This window comes from Ctenopharyngodon idella, chromosome 2 (assembly GCF_019924925.1).
Source record: "Ctenopharyngodon idella isolate HZGC_01 chromosome 2, HZGC01, whole genome shotgun sequence".
NCBI classification, from domain to species: domain Eukaryota; kingdom Metazoa; phylum Chordata; class Actinopteri; order Cypriniformes; family Xenocyprididae; genus Ctenopharyngodon; species Ctenopharyngodon idella.
This window is the reverse complement of record NC_067221.1, coordinates 33,403,542-33,425,947: the sequence shown is the minus strand read 5'-3', so window position 1 is coordinate 33,425,947 and position 22,406 is coordinate 33,403,542. Positions and strand designations below refer to the sequence as shown.

The window sequence follows — 22,406 nt, the reverse complement described above, 5'->3', positions numbered from 1 at the left end:
TAAGTTTTGCATCTTTGTCACCATCTCTGTTTGAAACCTGCAATTGCAGTTATTTGCAGAATTTTCATCTTTACGTGGGTTGTGCATCAGCATGGCTCCTCAGCATGGATGAATCCAATGTTTTGAGAAGTAGGCTGTCAGTCACCGCACCGGTGGATACTGTACAGGTACTTCAGAATCACAGATTGTAGTCTTGGAAGTATGACCAAAATAAGATTTTTCACTGGAAAATGTCATCTGAACAAGTAACAAATCTGCCACTTTTGTTCTGACCAACTGAGAAAAAAAGCATTACAATAAATCGCGCTACCAATGGTGATTAAATCTAAAGATCGCTTAGCTCATATCACATCAAACCATGCAAATCATTATTATTGTTATACTTTGTTCTCAAATTGTTAATGTTAACAACATCAGCATTGCGTGACTATGTGTATTTAGTGTGTATTAGCGTTACCTGTAGATTTCAATTTCTGTCCAGTCTATTTTCTAACGTTAATTTGTCATACCATACAATCCGCCATCAAAATGAAAAATTTAATTATTCCAGCTGCTGTGAGAAAAGGCTATAAATGATCTATCACCTGCAGCATCCTCACGTGTTATAGCCTACTAGCTGGGACTTGTTCTTTATGTAAACAGAAGTGACGTAATGACGTAAAGACGGACGGCGGCATGCTTGAATTTCATTACATTATTACAAGCTTACCATTGTGAATCGGGCTAAGGTAAGGAGATAGTTTTGAACAGTGGCTGGTTATGTACTTGCTCAAAAATTGATTCTGGATAATTTTTTACCAAAAAAAGTTACAGACTGCAGCTTTAAAGATTAGAATGAAATATCTATTACATCAGTTCTTTCACAATCTTTCCTTCACCAAGCGCTGAGATCAAATCCCCAGCTTCATCTGTAATGTGATCCACCTTCAACCTTTAAAAGTGAACAGAACGCATTAACATTCAGATATCAAATTTAATTATTTGATCAAGATTAGAGCTCACATAACAGTAAACGTACTTTAGCATAGTAAGTAGAAATTCAAGTGATGTGTCAAAACATATAAAGTTTGATCTTTGCTCACCATAACTCTTCACAACTGTGCAGTGCAGACTGAAGAATCTTCAGATTGTCAGATGTTATATTGAGTCTCAGATTGCTAATGTTATCACAGTTCTGTAAACAAAACTGCAACATCCAGCAGTCTGCATTTTTCAGTGGAATGTTTGACAGATCTATCGAAACCAAATGTTCCAAAACTTTTCCAACATAGCTCTTCTCATGTAGCTCATAGAGACAATAGAGAATGAACAGCATGTGTTCATTTTGATATCTCTGTGAGCACTGATTTAGCCATTCCTTAAGCTGGGTTTCTGTGTTGATAGAGACAGCCATGTTGTACTTTTTAAAGAATGGGATCCATTCTTTCTTACAGAGACCACAGAGAAACAGAATCACAGGCTGCAGAAGCTTTGAATGTCTTATTTCTACATCTGCCATTGAAAAGTCTCTATCAGACCAACAGGACAAAGCCCACCCTCTCTCTACAGTGTGAAGCAGCTCTCTCACTTTCCTCTGAGACTCTTCTTCATCCAGAAGGACATAGTACAGAGCAGTGAAGAACTCCTGAAAGCTGCAATGCATGAAACTGAACATCGTCTCCTGGCAAATTGTTCTCTTAGAGAGGACCTTGCACAGGACTGGGCTGCCAGCAGGGTCTGAAACAGTTTCATTCACACTTTTCTCATCAAACAGGACTTGTTGTTCCAGCATCCCTCTCTCTGCCAGCTGACCCAGACTCCTCAGGAGGGTCGGGACGGACTGACTCAAACCCTGGCAGTGATGCTCCAGTAGAGTGGACACAAAGTCAACGTAGATAGAGGTGGTGGTTTCCAGTCTGCTTGTTGCATCTGCACCATCAATGAACCTCTCTTGCATAACCGTGCAGATGATCCAGCAGATAACAGGGATGGAGCAGATGGTAAAGAGGGATTCATTTGCCTTCACATACTTGAAAGCTTTCCTGAAGAGTTCCTCATCCTGAAAGAACTTCTGGAAGTACTCCTCCACCCCTTTCTCACAGAAACCTACAATCTTAAAGAAACGCTGTTGTCCTATAAGCAACACACTCTGTGGGTGCTCAGTTCTAGTAGTGATGAGCAGGAAAGATCTGGGCAGGATTTGTTTACGAACCAAGGAAAAAACAATGACCTCAGGTGAGGCTCTCTGGAATTGAGATGATATGCAAAATTCATGACACATGAATCTAAGGTCATCCAGATCATCAAGTCCATCAATGATGATGAGCACTCTCTGTGCTGAGTTCTGTAACATCTGTGAGATCTGATCTGACGATAAACTGCAATTCCAGCCCAGGAGCTCAATCAAGTTCATCTCTTCAGAAATACACTTCACCTCTTCGTACCTCAGATAGAAAGCTAGATCAAAGTCTTTAAGGTAATGTTTTTCAGATGCCCAGTCCAACATAATCTTTTGTGCTATGAAAGATTTTCCACTACCAGAATTTCCTTGGAGAATGATAGTTGTTGGAATGTGTAACCTAAACAACTCCTCCACACTGATATTCAGAAAACTGCCTTTTTTATTTTTCTTAATGATCACAGGTTCACTGTACAGGGCAGCCAACGAGACTTGTTCACAATAGAGGAAACTCCTCTCATTCTCATGCCAGTCGACTGACTTCTTATACTGAAATACCATCTTCTGCCATGCTAGAAAAAAAACATAAAATGGTAACACTTTAATATAGTACAGGGAACACATATACATTTAGTATAGGTAACACATATAAACTATTAACTATGCTTTTTCCCTTAATGAACTCCTAATTTACTGCTTATTAATAGTTAGTAAGTTAGCTGTTTATGTATTGGGTAGGATTAAGAATGTAGAATAAGGTCATGCAGAATAAGGCATTATTATGTGCTTAATAAGTACTAATAAATAGCCAATATTCTAGTAATATGCATACTAATAAGCAACTAGTTAAAAGACCCTAAAATAAAGTGTTGCCCATAAAACATTCTTTAGTCCCACAATACAAAATGTTAAATTAAATGGAGAATAATCACATAATACAGTCACCCTGAGATGAAAATTCTTGTTTAACAGCACTGAATAGACAAAACAACAGACAATTGTCACAGTTACAGTGGTAAGGAACACTCCAAATGAGGCAGAATACAGGAAGGTAGACTTTACTTCAAAATAACAGGAGAAACACAGGCAAACCACTCTACAAACCAACGAGAACCGACAGAGACAGAGGGAGAACACAGGGTATATATACACAGCAAACAAAGGGAACTTAACAAGATAATTAATAAGAAACACCTGAACTCAAACTCAAATCAATCTGTAACCAAGGGAACTAAATAATGGCGGGAAAAACTGAACAAAGGAGGACATGTGACAAACAGAACATGGTGCAAAACAGACAGACATGTGACAACAATACTTTTAAACCAAGTTGAAGTTACAGTATTTTGTTGTATTTAAATACTAACTAAACCAAATTATAACTTCTGGTTCAGTAGCCTTAAATAAATACGACCATCAGTGTGAGAACTGCTCGGTCAAGATTCAAATTACACCTCTGTTTCAAAAAAGAAAACATTTCACTATACTGTCTCACCACTGATTAACGTGTATCAGCTTTTAAATTATTGATCTAAACTCTTAGTGCTTTGTAAGGACCACCCGTCGGCCCAACGAATGGAATCCAATGGCCTGGGCGAAGGTATAATGCGTGTATATCTTTTCAGCGCCCCTGAAAAGTTCACTTAATTTTTTGAATATAGTTTCAATTTTACTTTAGCTGCATGCTGAATCTGACTCCAATTTCAAATGATTATTACATTCAGATTGTGTTTCTAATTAGGAATTAATATCAGTTATGTATTAATTTAGATCTTTGATTTTTCTGAGTATCCCATATTTTCAATTATTCGTTCATTAGGGACCTGATATCGTATAGAGAATTCACGTTGGCCGATCGTATTCTCACTGACACATACTCGTCAGTTCTGGTCTTAGACAGAGGAAGCAGGGTGAATGCTTACCTTTAAGTCAGCCACGCTCTGCTTGCTTACAACAAAAAGCGTAACAAAAAGCAAAAAGCATATATTCACGAAAACTGCAACTTACTAAGGCAGTGATAGTCAGATACTGCAAGGTCTCAAATGATGTGCCCCATGCTCCATTCATTGAGCCTTCAGTATGATCTATCCTGAATACAGATTTGCGGTAACACCAGTTCCCTTTCAGTCGGTTACGTTCGACATACGTCAGAAGTGAACCGACGACTTGGGATATCACAAGAGAGCCCTATCACCTTCGAGTGTAAACTAAATGAGCATTGGCCTGCGAGCTTTGCGTCATGTGCACCGCCTCCGCGAGCGGGTATAAATGCAGAAGCGGGTGCGCTCGCACTCTGTCTTTCGCTTCGGAGCCAAGCACTTGTGTTCCTGTTGCTAAAAGAAGATCGCCTTACAGTGTAAAGTCGAGTCTTTGGGAGCATCTTTGTTGGAGAGTGTTGGTGGAACGGCACTTTACAGCGGTGGCCGCAAGCTCATACACAGCTCTCAACTGCTGGTCAAGTCTGCGATTTGGGCCATTTTTCTTTGTGTGTGCTGATTGTAGGCGACCAATGTGAACCTACAATCGCAACGCTGCTGATCCCCTGTGTGCTTAAGCACCATACAAAGAGTGAATTTTTCCCCCTTCTAAAAGAGCTTTGTGCGTTACTGGATGTGGTCGTTCCCTGGCCCCTGCTGACGGTCACAATCGCTGTGTCACATGTCTGGGCATTCAGCATGCTGAGGCAGCTTTTGTGGATAGTTCATGTTCTCATTGTGGGAACATGACTATCGCACTGTTGAGATCGAGACTCACGTTCCTTGGTTCTCAGGGAGCGGGGGTCCCCTCCCCTATGCCCCATTCTGCTGTTTTTTCTGGTTCTCACCAGGAGGGCAGCGGTGCGGCGTGTAAGAAGGGTGATCTGAGGATTACGGTTAGGGCTTCCCTGCCGAGAGCTTCTCCGTGGGCCCCTAATCCCTCTACCACACTGCAGCCAGTGGCGTTACCAGAGGATCGTGGTGGTCCCTCTCATGAGCAACCAGCCGTTTCCTTTGATGCGCCGGCAGAGGACCAGATGTTGATTGCGGCATCAGAAGGTGAGCAAGAGTCCTCTGGAGATGACGACTCGGCTGCATTGCCTCCCTCTGGTACCGTAGCATTGCCCAAGTCAGATCCAGAGCTGACGGCTATGCCTTCCCGGGCCGCCGAGAAGGTTGGGCTCGAATGGAATCCTCCACCGCGTCCTGAGCCTTTTCGGCTGGATGATTGGTTTCTTGAGGCGGCCCGTGCTGGTTCTCAGTCTGCTGCACCGGTGCCATTCTTCCCGGAGGTGCATGAGGAGGTGACCAGATCATGGAAGACACCTTTTTCTGTCCGAAGTCGGTCTGGTCCCTCTTCGACCTTCACCAACCAGGATGGCGGGGCGGCTAAGGGGGTACGCTAGGATCCCCCTCCTTCATCTGCTTGTTGCTGAGGGTGCCCGCCCGTGTTGTCCTCTGCTCCTGCGAAGTCTGCCAAGCAGCAGCCTCCACCCAGCAGACCCCAGGGTGCCGGTCATGGACGTGGCGTCCAGCCCGCTCAGCCCGCAGCCAAGTCAGGTGGCAAAAGATCTCGTAAGCGGCCCTGAGATGGGTAACCTAGAGTAGGAAGAAGCAGCTCTTTGGGAGATGATGTCGGCATCACTCCCTCCTCCAGAGAATCCTTGGTTTTGTTTTGTTTCTGTTCAACCGCTGGCTCTCCGAAATCCAGCGGTACCCACAACTTCACAAAAAGAGCTGTGTCTCAATCCTACAGGTCCCAAGAGGGCGTGTCTGGCGGTGTGCGACACTCTGCCTCGCCACCCTCAGCCTCTCTTATGTCGCCAGCAGGTGGCAGTGTGAATGTCGAGGCCGCCCCTTCCGTGCCGTCTCCCATTCATCCTGTCACCTCGCAGAGCCTGACCCCACTTCGGGTCGCACTGCCATCTGAGTCGGGTTCTGTTGCTCCGCCTCGTTGGCTTCTACGGTTTGCGTTCAAGGGTTGGGCATATTAGTACAAAGTCCTACCCTTCGGGCTGGCCCTGTCGCCCCACAGCTTTACCAAGGTTGTGGAGGCGGCCATTGTTCCCCTCAAGGAACAGGGCGTTCGCATTCTCAATTATCTCGACGATTGGCTCATTCTAGTGCAGGACGGCGGCCCCACTGAAATCTTTTCAGATGCTCCTGGGGCATATGGCATCTGCAGCTGCAGTCACACAACTCGGATTGCTTCATATGAGGCCGCTTCAGCACTGGCTTCACGGCCGAGTCCCGAGATGGGCGTGGCAGCACGGAACGTTCTGTGTGTCGATCACACCGAGCTGCCGTCGTATCCTCACTCAGTGGTCGGACCCTTCATTCCTGTGGGCAGGAGTTCCCCTGGAACTAGTGTCCAGGCATGCTGTGGTCTCCACAGATGCTTCCACCACCAGGTGGGGAGCCACGTACAACGAGCATGCAGTCATAGGTCTGTGGAAGGGGCCTCAACTGCAGTGGAAAATCCTCGAGTTGCTAGCAGTACGTCTAATAAGCTTCATTCAGCTGCTATTAGGCAAGCATGTGCTGGTCCATACGGACAGCACTGCGACCATTGCGTACATCAACCACCAAGTCAGTCTACACTCCCGACGCAACTTGCCCGCCATCTCCTCTTATGGAGTCAGAAGCATCTGAGGTCGCTTCATACCATTCACATCCCAGGCGTGCTCAACCGTGCAGCCGACGAGCTCTCACGGCAGCCTCCGCTTCCGGGAGAATGGAGACTCCATCCCCAGGTAGTCCAGCTGATTTGGCAGCGTTTCGGGGCCGCACAGATAGATCTGTTTGCCTCTCTGGACACAGCCCATTGCCAGTTGTTTTACTCGCTGACCGAGAGCACTCTTGGCACGGACGCACTGGCACACAGCTGGCCCCGGGACCTTCGCAAGTATGCGTTTCCCCCAATGGGCCTGCTCGCACAGCTCTTGTGCAAAGTCAGGGAGGACGAGGATCAGGTCCTGTTAGTGGCGCCCTATTGGCCCACTCGGACCTGGTTTCCAGAACTGATGCTTCTCGCGACAGCACCTCCTTGGCTCATTCCTCAGAGGAAGGACCTTCTGACTCAGAGACGGGGCACCCTATGGCACCCGCGTCCGGACCTCTGGAAACTTCATGTCTGATCCCTGGATGGGACGCGGAGGTTCTGGGTGATCTACCCCAGTCGGTTGTAGACACCATCACTTCGGCAAGAGCTCCTTCTATGAGGAACCTCATGCTCTGAAGTGGAACCTATTCCTTGAGTGGTGTTCCTCTCACCGAGATGTTCGATCAGGTCAGTGCTTTCCTTCCTGCAAGAAGGGTTGGAGCGAAGGTTGTCTGATGGTAAGTCCCTAGGGAAGCATGACCTGATCGTCAGGTTCCTGAGGGGAGCGAGGAGACTGAATCTGCCTTGTCCTCCCTCTATACCCTCTTGGGACCTGTCCCTGGTACTTACAGCTCTCCGGGGACCTCCCTTTAAACCTTTGCAGTCAGTGGAGTTAAAAGCGCTGTCCCTAAAGACAGTACTCCTGGTTGCATTGGCCTCCATCAAGAGGGTAGGACCTGCACGTGTTTTCGGTCTACAAATCATGCCTAGAGTTCGAGCCCAGTCATACTCACATTACTTTGAGACCCCGGCCCGGATATGTGCCCAAGGTTCCTACCACTCCCTTTAGAGACCAGGTAGTGAACCCACAAGCACTGCCTTCGGAGGAGGCAGACCCAGCCCTAGCTTTGCTCTGTCCCGTCCGCGCTTTGCACCTGTACGTGGACAGAACATGAAGCTTCAGAATCTCAGATCAGCTCTTCGTCTGTTACAGAGGCCAGCAGAAGGGAAAGGCTGTCTCCAAGCAGAGGATGGCCCACTGGATAGTGGACGGCATCACCTTGGCTTATCAGTCCCAAGGCGTGCCTTGCCCGCTCGGGTTGAGAGCTCACTCCACTAGAGGAGTTGCTTCTTCCCGGGCGTTGGCGCATGGTGCCTCGCTGACAGATATATGTAGAGCTGCGGGCTGGGTGACACCTAACACGTTCGCCAGATTTTATAGCCTTCGTGTAGAACCGGTATCTTCCCCTGTACTCGCTTCCAGTAGCCAGTAGCATAAAGGACCCGTTCTAAGTGTCGGCTTGCAAAGCCACTCCCGCCCTCTGGGCCGGATACGTGCGTCCATTGCTCCAGCGAGTTCCCTGCTGGCAAACCCTGTTGAGTTCCTCCACCACCCCCTGCGGCTCGGACATTGCAGAGTGTCTGATGCTAGGTCAAGCGCTCGTTACTCGCATGTGCTTGACTGGGTGCCATATGTTGTGACCCCTACGGCGGTCCCATATGTGTATTTCTCCACGGTAACCTCCCTAAAGGTGAGCCCATGTCTTTCCCTTGGCAGAGTCTGCTCTGCCATCCTTGCCAGTTGTGTCTCCCCCTGTCAGGCTGGAGCTATCCCAGGGACTTCCATATGTGCACTGCCCACGTAATTCCCCCTTACGGTGGGTAGTGGTCTCCGCAGCGTTCCCCCCGGGCATGCTTTCCCAGTGTTATGCAAGTCTTACTGAACGGGTCATGCGGAACAGCAGTAAACTCTCTCAGTGTAAGTTCGCTCTCTTCTCCGCCCTGAGGTGCGCCGGGTGGCTGAAGCTTACGCTGGGTGCTGGAAGGGGTCAGTAACCGTGGTGTTTTATTAGGGATCCCAATTCGTCGGTTCACTTCTGATGCACGTCGAACGTGACCGACTGAAAGGGAAAGTCTCGGTTACATATGTAACCCTTGTTCCCTGAAGGAGGGAACAGAGATGTACGTCCCATCGCCACAGTTCCTGTGCCTCCGCTGAGTGCGGGTTACATGCTCGTCTCCTCAGCGAAAAACAGAGTGCAATCGCACCCGCTTCCGCAATTATACCCACTCACGGGGGCGGTGCACGTGACGCAAAGCTTGCACGCCAATGTCCATTGGCTCATTTAGTTCACACTCGAAGGTGATAGGGCTCTCTTGCGATATCCCAATTCATCGGTTCACTTCTGACATACGTCTCCATTCCCTCCTTCAGGAAACGAGGGTTACATACGTAACTGAGACGACTCCACTTTAATCTACTAGAAGTAATGCGTTCAAGGATCGTCGACGGCCCCAGATAATTGTTGTTCAATATTCACTGCATGTTAAAACATCACACATTTTCTTAATCTGGACAAACTGAGTATCATTATATAGATTAAAGACTCCAGCTTCGATATTTGACCACTGTTTATGATAAAACTAGGTTGCAGTGACATTAATTTCTTAATTTATGTCAGGAGTGCAAAATAATCGATATGTAATGTATGATATTTTGAATAGAATATCAACAAGAATATAAAGCCAGTCACCTCTTCTCCGGTTTATTTGTGTTCACATACATGCACTAGACAGCGTCCATTAGGGCTCTTAGTTCAAAAGTTCGCATATTTGGAGAAATATTGATTTAGTATCATGTTTGCAAAATATTTCATCATACAAAATACCATTTCTATTCATTTCTTACTGATGTAGCGTCTGGAGAGGATCAAGATAATCAAACCAACTTTGAATTCGAAAAGCTTTTAGCCTTTCAAGCTTCTCAAGTAAATCTCACGTTAGCCTCCGGCCTGGCTGACGTTAACAGCTCACTTGACACATTTGTTGCCGTGTCAATGGGCAACAGGCAACCACGGATCTCTCCCTTTCTGACTTCACAAAGATCTTAATCAACTCAGATCAAGTTACCCAAACCAGGCCTGAATTCCAGACGCCGTTGAAAACCCCAATACATGTCACATACACACACACATAATTCTTTGTAGAAAGTATATGGTGTATCCCTTTTTATGTATGCATGTCCCTATGTGTGATTAGCCTAGTTGTGATTTTTAATTATTCTAGAATAAGTTTGTCATTCCACCCTAACGTGTTTAATCTTGATTTAAACCTCTCAGGATGCTTGAACCAACTATGTATGTTATGTTACAATAAAATGCGTTATTCTACTTTTAAAATACTTTTGAGAAAAACGTACCAAGATCTGACACTTCTTAAACTATGCAAATTAGGCCATAAAACCAGACAAAGAAGCTTTTTCCCGCTTCATAATCCACGCTGGCTATTGGCCAGTCCAACCCAGGAGGAGTTTAGGTGTGTTTTAACAAAGCAACGTGAGCGTCGCAGTGCTCAGTCTTCATTTACCTACAAGACGGACTCTTTCTTTCTTATTTTCCGGCCATTTTACTCTTAAGTTCAACCTTGTTTGAAAATCCCGCCAAAGACTCGATTTCAGGAAGACCAATAGGACCTCCAGCTTGGACGCACTGAAACTCCTGCAGAATGGCGCAGTAACCTCAGCACCTAAAACTACCTATATGCAAGTATAGAACCATTTCTTTCAACGTGTTTTAAGCTTACATTTGTAAGTTGTGATTCCTTGCTGGTTCTCAAAGTTTTTAACTGTTAGTAATTTGCCATTCTTTGATCACCTCTGTTTTTCCTGACCTTACTTTCGTTTATTCTATGTATGTATTCTTTATTATATTTATCTGTATATATCTTCGTAGTTTCATATATTAAATCCATTTGATTATGCTTTATTGTCTCTGTTGATTCTCATTGGTGAATCCAAGTCCCTTCAATGTTTGATTTTGCTCATTATATACTTTTGTAAGTACTTAGATCGGAGATCTTGGCCAGAAGAAAACTCCTTTTTAAGAGTTGATAAGAAAAATCAGACTGATAATTTTGCTGGACAAATTAGATCAGTTTTTCTAAAGTAATTCTAAAACTAGAAGTAATTCTAGACCATATACAGTGGGTACGGAAAGTATTCAGACCCCCTTAAATTTTTCACTCTTTGTTATATTGCAGCCATTTGCTAAAATCATTTAAGTTCATTTTTTTTCCTCATTAATGTACACACAGCACCCCATATTGACAGAAAAACACAGAATTGTTGACATTTTTTGCAGATTTATTAAAAAAGAAAAACTGAAATATCACATGGTCCTAAGTATTCAGACCCTTTGCTCAGTATTTAGTAGAAGCACCCTTTTGATCTAATACAGCCATGAGTCTTTTTGGGAAAGATGCAACAAGTTTTTCATACCTGGATTTGGGGATCCTCTGCCATTCCTCCATGCAGATCCTCTCCAGTTCTGTCAGGTTGGATGGTAAACGTTGGTGGACAGCCATTTTTAGGTCTCTCCAGAGATGCTCAATTGGGTTTAAGTCAGGGCTCTGGCTGGGCCATTCAAGAACAGTCACGGAGTTGTTGTGAAGCCACTCCTTCGTTATTTTAGCTGTGTGCTTAGGGTCATTGTCTTGTTGGAAGGTAAACCTTCGGCCCAGTCTGAGGTCCTGAGCGCTCTGGAGAAGGTTTTTGTCCAGGATATCCCTGTACTTGGCCGCATTCATCTTTCCCTCAATTGCAACCAGTCGTCCTGTCCCTGCAGCTGAAAAACACCCCCACAGCATGATGCTACCACCACCATGCTTCACTGTTGGGACTGTATTGGACAGGTGATGAGCAGTGCCTGGTTTTCTCCACACATACCGCTTAGAATTAAGGCCAAAAAGTTCTATCTTGGTCTCATCAGACCAGAGAATCTTATTTCTCACCATCTTGGAGTCCTTCAGGTGTTTTTTCATGTGTCTTGCACTGAGGAGAGACTTCCGTCGGGCCACTCTGCCATAAAGCCCCGACTGGTGGAGGGCTGCAGTGATGGTTGACTTTCTACAACTTTCTCCCATCTCCCGACTGCATCTCTGGAGCTCAGCCACAGTGATCTTTGGGTTCTTCTTTACCTCTCTCACCAAGGCTCTTCTCCCCCGATAGCTCAGTTTGGCCGGACGGCCAGCTCTAGGAAGGGTTCTGGTCGTCCCAAACGTCTTCCATTTAAGGATTATGGAGGCCACTGTGCTCTTAGGAACCTTAAGTGCAGCAGAAATTTTTTTGTAACCTTGGCCAGATCTGTACCTTGCCACAATTCTGTCTCTGAGCTCTTCAGGCAGTTCCTTTGACCTCATGATTCTCATTTGCTCTGACATGCACTGTGAGCTGAAACTTCTTATATAGACAGGTGTGTGGCTTTCCTAATCAAGTCCAATCAGTATAATCAAACACAGCTGGACTCAAATGAAGGTGTAGAACCATCTCAAGGATGATCAGAAGAAATGGACAGCATCTGAGTTAAATATATGAGTGTCACAGCAAAGGGTCTGAATACTTAGGACCATGTGATATTTCAGTTTTTCTTTTTTAATAAATCTGCAAAAATGTCAACAATTCTGTGTTTTTCTGTCAATATGGGGTGCTGTGTGTACATTAATGAGGGGAAAAAAATGAACTTAAATGATTTTAGCAAATGGCTGCAATATAACAAAGAGTGAAAAATTTAAGGGGGTCTGAATACTTTCCGTACCCACTGTATATTCATAATTGGTTATAATCCGTTGTAATTGATTATCTATATACATAATTCCCTTTTGGTAGATTTATATTATAATTGATCATAACGCATTATGATTTAATTGTATATATGTTTCACCCATAATTTGAGCTAATTCGTTAATTTGTTACACAGAATTATGCGATCTGAAGAGCTGAAAGAGCGTTCAGGGTGCACTCTGTGTCTGTTTCTATCTGATGTATGTCACTTATGATCTCATCGCCCTCTCATTCGCTGTACAGCTGTCGATCATCTTACGCGACTCAACATGACCATATTCCCTGCCCCTTCTGGTCACGCTGTTCTGTAAACTTCCTCATTCTGATCTCCGTGATAAACATATATAGCCAAACAAGTTTATACACGTGAAACAAGAAGCTAATAAACGCACGGTCCGTGTATCTTTTGGTCATTCGTTTTTTGATTAAATATAGAAAATCGGACGTTTTTTCATTTTTTTCAAACAAAACAAAAAACAAGAATTTGGCTTGATTTTTTTTTTGTTTCTCGTTCAGGGGTAGAAAATGAAAAACAACTTGAATATTTGATCTCTACATGTGGGTGGGAATGAAACACCACTTTCTGCTGATTGTTTGACCAAACATTAAACAGTGCCGTCATCAGTTCTTTGCAGTTCCGTGCAGCAGAATAACAGTCCTCCGCTGTTGTGGATTCTTAACGCTTTTATTGCAACTACATTCAATCTCTTTCTCATCAAACAGCCAGACTAACGAATGGCTTAACACATGCCATACCGAGGCAGAGACAAGGCTTTCTTCTGTGTGTCATAAATTCGGCAACCTACGCGTGTTTATCTCAGAAATATTATTATTATACTAGTTTATCTCAGAAATAATAATTTACTTCGCACCTGCACTCACAACTACCTAGCCAACACCTTTGGCACACTGCCTGTTTTATTATTGCTTTAATGTTAAATTCTTAAATTTAGTCAAATAAATTAGAATAATATGACACTATTACCAATTAAATCAGTAGCCTATCAACCAACTGCATGAAGTTGCTTTCAGATGTACTTACAGTAAATAAATGTACACAGCAATTACAACTGTATAATATAATAAGATTAATATTTTAAACAACATTTTTAATACAGAAATATGAAATGATACCTGGATTATGAAAGTATTATCGCCACTAGGTGGCAAAGTCATTGTGTTAAGGAAGGAGTCATTTATTCATTCGTAGATTCGTTCAAAACGCTGATTCATTCAGGAATAAAATCAAGTGGCTGTCTATATTAATTGGTCATTGAATCATTGTCTATATTAATGGGTCGTTCATTCTTATTCATTCAGGAATAAAACAACTCTGAAAGCCACGTTAAGCGTTTTCTTATTACGTTTTTTTATGGGAGGAAAATGCTTAACATGTTATTAAACGCGTTAAGATCATATTCTAGGCTCATCTGATTTTTTGCACATAGTATACTTTATTAGTTCTTAAAATTATGTTTACTCTTGTTACCAGATGAGATGTAATCTCTAGCGTTTGGTGCTGAGATTCTTCAGGACAAGGCCTTGATGCCATTCACACCCAGTACATGAAGATGGTGGGTTTCACAATAGCTGCACAGCCACAAATCAAAAGACTGACACAACAGGCTTTCATCCTTTATATACTTATATGTAGGGAGGGTACCAAAACCTTATTAAATTAAATGGGCCCTGGGGCTAAATTATGAAACACCGCAGTATCGATAAGCTTGGACATTTATTATTGCTTAAGGCTGTGCGATATAATGTTATATATCGTTACCATGAAATAAAATGTCTATCGTTAGAGACTTTCAGTGGTGGAAAGAGTACTGAAAATTTGTACTTAAGTAGAAGTACTGTTACATTGCTGAAATAATACTCAATTACAAGTAAGAGTACTGGTGTCAAAATAGTACTCGAGTAAAAGTATAAATTACTCTTCTCAAAAACTACTCAAATTACAAATTACTAATTACTTTTTAGCCAGCGATATTTAATGAATTACCAAACAATATTCAATCAAATCATAGATCTAAGTAGAAAATTGCTACTTTCAATAAAGCACTTTCACCTTATTTATGAAGTGCATGAATTATAGTATAGTAATCAATTTGAATTCTCACTTAAATATTTGCTCACTCTGTGTATTTGTGTCTGTACAATAGGGTAACTTTGTTGCAATAGCTCACATGCAGCGCAAGAAAGCTTGATTTCAAACTGAATTGAATTTACAAAAAAGACAAGTAAACAGACAGTAATAAAATAATTCCGTTGAGGTATATGAAATATAACACTGATTTTTTTTTATGCTGTGTATCTTAAAGGGTTAGTTTCACCTAAAAATGAAAATTCTGTCATTAATTACTCACCCTCATGTTGTTCCACACTCGTAAGACCTTCGTTCATCTTCGGAACACAAATTAAGATATTTTTGATAAAATCTGAGCACTTTCTAACCCTCCATAGACTGCAACGTTATTACCTTTTTATGGCCCAGAAAGGTAGTAAAGACTTCATTAAAATAGTCTACGTTGTGGTGCTCACATGAACAGCATCAGAGAGTGACACGGAGAGAGGAAATTGTTTAATAAAGTTGTTATTTTTGTTTTTTTGCACACAAAAAGTATTCTGGTCGCTTTATAACATTAAGGTTGAACCACTGTAGTCACATGGGCTATTTTAACAATGTCTTTACTATCTTTCTGGGCTTGCAAAAGTTGCAATTACGTTGCGGTCTGGGGTCAGAAAGCTCTCGGCTTTCATCAAAAATATCTTCATTTGTGTTCTGAAGATTAACTTATTATATGAAATTACTTAATGTCTTATGGGTTTGGAATGAAATGAGGGTGAGTAATTAATGACAGAAATTTCATTTTTGGGTGCACTAACCCTTTAAGAGTCATATAATATGTTGTTTATTTAGATAAAAAGAACATCAGAATGGTTTGACCTGTAATGTCTGTATATAGTGATGCAGTTAGACAGACTAGGTTATTTATATGTACAAATCATACAAATGCCCCATTCTGAAACATACATTTACATTATAAAGAAATTAAAGATCCATCTTTGTTTGATGAAAGACTTTCTAGTGTATTTCACTTATAGCCAATACTATGGGAGTGACGGTAAAGTTGACATCTTTCTCTCTACTGACTGCCGTTATCAATCTCTCTCTATTTTTTCATCTTTTTGAAAGTTGTGAAAACACTGTTTAGTTTTTCTTTTGCTATTTGAGAAAATTGGAACACAAAAAATATATTTAATTTATTCCCTCATTCACCGCCATTTTACCCAACTATAACGACTTCCGCTTCTGAGAAACCCGGAAATATGATAGTAAAAATTAAATAGTAAAAATTAAATTCCTGATTTTAAGGACTTTTTAGTGAACCATTTCTTTCCTTTTTGTAGATTCACCAAACATCTGGCTGATTACTGGCGCATATTTGGTGAGAGATTGTTGTCTATATCACTGTCACTTCTTTTTCTAGTTGATTTATTAACATTTTGTGATTTTCGATTACTTAATTGAATATAAATGTACTTAGGTTGATTTTAATTGATTTACTTAATACAAAGTATAGATAGGATTCTGTTGTGTAATGTTTCTCCATATAATTAGTAATATATGGAGCCCCCAGGGGAAACAATATAAACCTGCATTGGTAGATGCAACTGAATGAACTGTAAAGTGTAAGTATTAAAATGATAATATGTTTTGATGTTTGTTTGTTTTTAATATACACAGCAGTAAAGACAGTGGACAAGTGAAGAGAGTGGAGTGGACGACATCAGAAAGGACCTTGAGCTACGACTGTCTTGGATCACCCAAACCACAACTACACTATGTGTCCAAGCACTGAACAAGGCTTTTCTCCTTAAATATTAAATGTATTTCATTTAAGGCAGGGTTTTATTTTTCCTGCATAGTGAATTACTAGGTGGCTGCCTCTGTCAAATTTGATGCTGTCTCCAGCTATTAACAAAACTCAGGCAGGCAGTCACATGCTCCGATACCCCTTTTCCACCAACACGGTTCTCTTGCAGGCTCCTGGCCTGTGTCCATTCTCAAACTGTTCTACGCACCTCCACTGCACAAAAGGCAGTTCCAGGTCAGAAATATCGGTACCCTCCCTCTTCGACATCCTTCGCCAGTCATCACATTCACAACCACCACAGTCAACGCAAGTCAAGGTCCCTGGTCCACAGCATCAACCATCTTTGTAGGAAGATGAATACTGCATTTCTTGATTTATCTTTAAAATTTACAGTTTTCGTATGGAGTGCAATCTCTCTCTAGATGGACTGAGGTCTATCGGTCTTACAAAATACTGTCAGACACTGCATATGATGTTCTCAAAATAATAATAATAAAAAAAATAATTATTAAAATACTTAAGAATTTGTTCTTGTAAAAAGTGTTTTTTTTTTTATCTAGTTGAAGGTATAGTACACATGAATATGGGTACATAATACAGATTTTACTTCTGCATCATTTTGAGCTAGAAAAGCCTTGATTTAAGGTTTGTGCTGTAATTGTAGAAAAATAATCCTTTATTTTCATATTATATGCTACAGGTTTTTAATATTACCTCTAAACATTGCAAAGTTGAGATGTTTATTTGTTTGATACAGTATTTTTAGTATTTATTAGTGCATGTACAGTAATTATTTAGTATTGTCATGTTTGTACAAACGCAAACTAGATTGTAATTTAATGTAAAATAGTGTATTCATCCATGTTGAAGGTAAGAGGGTGAAACAACGTCGCATTTTCAACGTTGATCCAATTTGCAAAATCGAAAGGTAATCCAACATTAATTCAACCATAAGATGGTGAAAGCACGACGCGATATCAACGGTAAAACAACGTCGTAATTTCAACGGTGAAACAACGTCACAATATTAACGTTGATCCAATTTGCAAAACCGAAAGGTAATCCAACATTGATTCAACCATGGTACCCGACGTTGATTCACCGGTGAATCAACGTTGAAATGCCGGCTGGGAACCGTTATTTTTTCTGATCAAACCGGTTTCGGAACGTTAATAATAAAGAAGGAACACTGAAGAAGTTTTTAATCGTTACACCTATTTAGCATGTACACTAACATTAAATAATAAAAGGTACTGTTTTTTCATTTTCCGATTTCTATATTTAATCAAAAAATGAATGACCAAAAGATACACTGACCGATTACGATGGTTTGTGTGTAAATTTTCATGCGATTTGATGTATTTTCATATGAATAAAGAATGTTAGTGTGTAACGATTAACTTAGCTGCATATAAAATGCTAAATATAACATACTTAAACAGCATTATATGACTAAAATCCACATTAGATCGCGATTTGAAGTAAACACAAACACGCTGGTTGTTTAAATTGAGATTTGAGTGAAAGTGTAATATTAATCATTTATATTGTGTTATGTAGCTTGATGCTAATTGTAGTTCTAATGCATGATGGCAGTCCAGCCAGAAGAGCATTACAGTAATCAAGCCTAGAAATGACCAGGGCCTGAACGAGAAGTTGTGTTGGATGTTCTGTTAGAAAGGGCCTGATTTTATATTCTATTTCATGATCTATTTCACATAAGGTCCCAAGAATATGCTTTTTGTTTGTTTGTTTTCTAGAAAAACTTCAGATAATAGGTGGATTAATGTAAATTGGATGAATGTGGTGTTGATGGGCAAGCCATAATGTCAGAATAAAGGCATAATGGCTGAATACAAACAAAAGAATAACTATAAAAGAATAATAAAGATTAAGTCTCATTCACGACAGACGTGTAAAAGATTCATTGAGTAAAAAAAAAAAAATAGACCATGAATTAAGCAGTTACCCGCCAGATCCACACACCCAGACCTGTGTGGGTGTGGTAATGTGGGCTGGTGTGGCTACAGTGCCAGGGCTGAATTTTTGTCCCAGTCCACAAAATGTATATTTTAGTCAGAATTATTTTGCTCCTATTCTATTGCGCTCCGTCTGTTTGGAGTGCATGTGCACGACAGCACTCATTCACAGAAGTTTGTGCTTGCCCGTCCACTCCTGACAGCAAAATGGAAATATTTTCCCGACTTTCTAACATTTACAGATGGAGAATAGGTCTGTGAAATGTAAGTTATGCACTGAGGAAATTATTGGATGTCACTTTAGCTTAAAGATTATTAATAGAGGTATGTTTGTTTCCATCAATCACTGCACAAGTTAAGTTTACGTATGATGACGAAAGCATGTTAGTGCTGGCCCTCCCAGAACTCATAGAGATTGCATTGCAGTGCCTGCAGTTCGAAAATCCTAAACCTACCCGTCTCCACCCCCTGGATCTCATGTGTTCTGCAGTGAGGGGCTACTTAAAAAAAAAAACCCATCCCTTTCTCACTTTGGTGGTGCGTCGCTCTATCGCCCTAATGAAGAAACCGCCTCTGGTTTTAGTACTGTTCAAATAACACAAATAAAAGTTGGGACAATGGTGTTCTTCTTTTGATTTACTGCACAATATGAACTACCAAACTCTGTGAACACAGGTCTTTTGGACAATGAACTGGCCAAACAAAAACTAACCCGGAGTTAATCTCTAGAGTTACCCTGCATCCCAATGAGCATACTATCCAACCAATCCACCCTAAATAGTAGGCTATTGAATATTACTAATGTTACATACTATTTAGGATGGATAGTATGCACATTGAGACACAGGCTTAGTGTATAGTTAGAATAAACAGTGCTTATCCCTGAGTTTAAATAAAATTCAATACACTACAGTTCCCTTTACATGCTTTTGAACGCAGACCTCTGCAGGTTCACTTTATTTCGATATTGACTACATTTACATGTGCACCAATAATGCGATTATTTCTAATAATCAGAGTAAGGTCTTAATCGCAGTAAGATGTTCCCTTTCGAAAGGGAACTCACTTTGCGTTTACTAACGCTATGGGGAACGTCACACGTGACCCGGTGTCTGAAAGCCAAATATCCAACACTCCAATCCGTATTGGCCGGCAACAGCCTATGACGTTATATGGGGAACCAGTCGGTATCTTCTCGTCTTTCGGGACTGTTGTGTCTTTGCCACTGTTTCAACTCGGTAAGAGTATTGTTACTTTGTCTGAGAACAAGGAGAAACGCTTTAGGAAGTGTGCTGATCCATGTCCGAGATTCTTAACACCGGAAGACACACACAACCTATGTGTTTACTGTCTGGGAGAAGAACACAGTGGAATGACCTACCACGCTCTATCCGAGCAGCTGAGTCTTTACCCATTTTCAAAAAACTGCTAAAGACATATCTTTTTCATGGGATGAGGGGATGAGCTCCTGAATGACGATGATGTCCTGTCTTTGACATCATCGGATCCAGGAGTGAGTGTTCTTCTGGCAGCTAGCCCCAGAGAGCAGGAGATGGCGGTGGAGGAAGAAGCGGTGAGACCGCCTCTCTCTCCAGGCCTCCTTGCCCAGCATGCGCTGAGTTACTGGAGGTTATGGAGCACGTCTCGGGCAGGCTGCAGCTGCCTTGCTCCGTCCTCTGAGGCTCAGTACAGATTTGCAAATCTGTTTAGAGAGACCATTATCTGGTAACACTTTATAATAACTGCACACTATGAAGAATTAGTTAAGCATTAGTAAACAGTCAATTCATCATTTATAAAGCATTAATAGACATTAATAAGCAGTTTATAAATATATCTATAAATGCTTTGTTCTTGATTTATAAACATATCTATAATGTGTTTAATAATTGTACTTTCATACTTTATTAATGATCAATTTATCATTTCTAAATGAAGTATTACATTATTTACAAACCAGTTATTTAGGAGTTGTCAGTGGTTCATAAGATCATTTAGGAAATGTAAGTAAATAATTAATAAACTATTTAAACGTACATTTATACATCTTATTATTTAGACATATAATAATAGTTACTCAGTGTGTTAATAAATGCTTTATTAATACATATTCCTACTGTAATTCATGATTAATTTGGGTAGTTATAAAACATTTAGAAGTGATCAGTTAACTATTTTTGTGAGCTCATCTAAAGTGAGGACTATTCATGCCTTGTAAAGCTTTTATAAAGGAGATTTAAAGGCTCAGTGATCTTCTGCACTGCTGTTCTCTAATATTTTAAAGTTAGTACTGAGGTAGTTTTGACACTATGAAATATTTTATTACATTATTATTGTTTTATAAAAAACATTATTTGTTGTATTTTGGCACTGCTGTAATCCAGTGTTGGCACTGGTAATTTTTTATTCAGCAATGTTTACACTTTACAGAAATTTATTTTTGTATCAGATTGCAAAAGCTGTTTCATTTTACTGCAGTTATTTTTTTCTGGAGGAGTACAGGGATTTTTATTTTCTTTGAAATTGCAGAGGTTTACTTTTAATCAAGTTACTTATCGTAAAGTTTCATTTTTTTTCCTTGAAATAAATATTTCTATGTTCTGTATCTCTTAAATCTCCTTTTTAAAAGCTTTACGAGGCATGAATAGTCCTCACTTTAGATAAGCTCACAAAAATAGTTAACTGACAACTACTAAATGTTTTATAACTACCTGAATTAATCATGAATTGCAGTAGAAATTTGTGTTAATAAAGCATTTATTAACACACGGAGTAACTATTACTATATGTCTAAATAATAAGATGCATAAATGTACATTTAAATTGTTTATTAATAATTTACTTACACTTTATAAATGATCTTATGAACCACTGACGACAACTAAAGAACTGGTTTGTAAATAATGTAATACTGTCACGTATAGTTTTGGGTTTTGTTATCATGTTCATGTTTTCATGTCTTTTATTTTGTAGTTTGTTTCATGTTGCTTGTTTGTGCCATGCTTCCCTTGCTCCTCATGTTCTCCCTTTGTCAATGTGTCATGTTCTGATTGGGTGTTTATGGTCATGTGGTTCTCAGTTCTGTTCTGTCATTGGTTCTCTTGTTCCTTGTGTCACTTGCTCATTGGTTGTCATAGTCATGTGTTCTCTAAGTTCTTGTATTTAATGCCATTGTCTTCCCCATGTTACTTTGTCGTGTATTGTTAATGTAACCCTGCTGTCGGTGAGTCTCATAGTCAAGTCTGCACATAGTCAAGTCAGCACATAGTCAAGTCTGTTCAAGTCAAGTCTGTTCAAGTTCATGTCAACTGGTTGCTTTGTTTGTTCACTTTGGATAATTCAATAAACTGCACTTGGGTTCATCATCTCACCCTCAGATTGGACTGGATCGTTACAGATACTTAAGTTAGAAATGATAAATTGTTCATTAATAAAGTATGAAAATACATTTATTAAACACATTATAGATATACTTATAAATCAAGAACAAAGCATTTATAGGTGTATTTATAAACTGCTTACTAATGTCTATTAATGCTTTATAAATGATGAACTAACTATTTACTAATGCTTAACTAATGCTTCATAGCGTGAGTTATTCTAAAGTGTTACCCATTATCCTGATAGGATGGCATATGTTTCAAAGCGTTGTGTTAGCTTTGAGTTCTAGCCTTTTGCCCTACATTTGCTATGTGAGCTTTACTTTATGCTGCCACAGGTTAGCACCTGTTCTCATTATAGCAGGTCTATTATATTAGCCTCTATTTAGAGAGAGTAGTGACTATTTTATATTCCCCAGTTAGGGTTTATTTGTGTCACTGAGTGCATCACCTGTTGGATTGCATACTCAGGGTAGTGTTAGAACCCCTATCGCAGTCTGGTTTCTATTTTAGCTCCCTTTTGTGATCTTTACAACAGCTATATTGCATATAACTTTGGTATGAAGGCTCTTTAGGTTTAGTCTCCTTCTAGTT

At 40.7% G+C, this 22,406-nt stretch overlaps 1 protein-coding gene across 28 annotated transcripts in view; it reads right to left on the bottom strand.

Moving 5' to 3' along the window:
* The window catches only part of LOC127495079 (NACHT, LRR and PYD domains-containing protein 1 homolog), a 50,288-nt gene that overhangs the window by 14,622 nt on the left and 13,260 nt on the right, over positions 1-22,406 (bottom strand). For 21 of the 28 annotated variants that reach the window (XR_007925060.1, XR_007925059.1, XR_007925062.1 and 18 more), the window contains 2 exons: positions 1,083-2,730; positions 851-931 (listed from right to left, as the gene is read on the bottom strand). The exons of 3 other annotated variants lie outside the window; for them this stretch is intronic. Coding sequence is in view for 16 of the 25 variants with exons in the window: in XM_051861496.1 (XP_051717456.1) it covers positions 851-931; positions 1,083-2,730 (1,729 nt within the window). In the remaining 9 variants the exon portion in view is untranslated. Of the gene's footprint in view, positions 1-37; positions 932-1,082; positions 2,731-22,406 lie in introns of those variants that run through there. 4 more of the 28 variants (XR_007925070.1, XR_007925069.1, XM_051861655.1 and 1 more) reach the window with 4 other exon arrangements.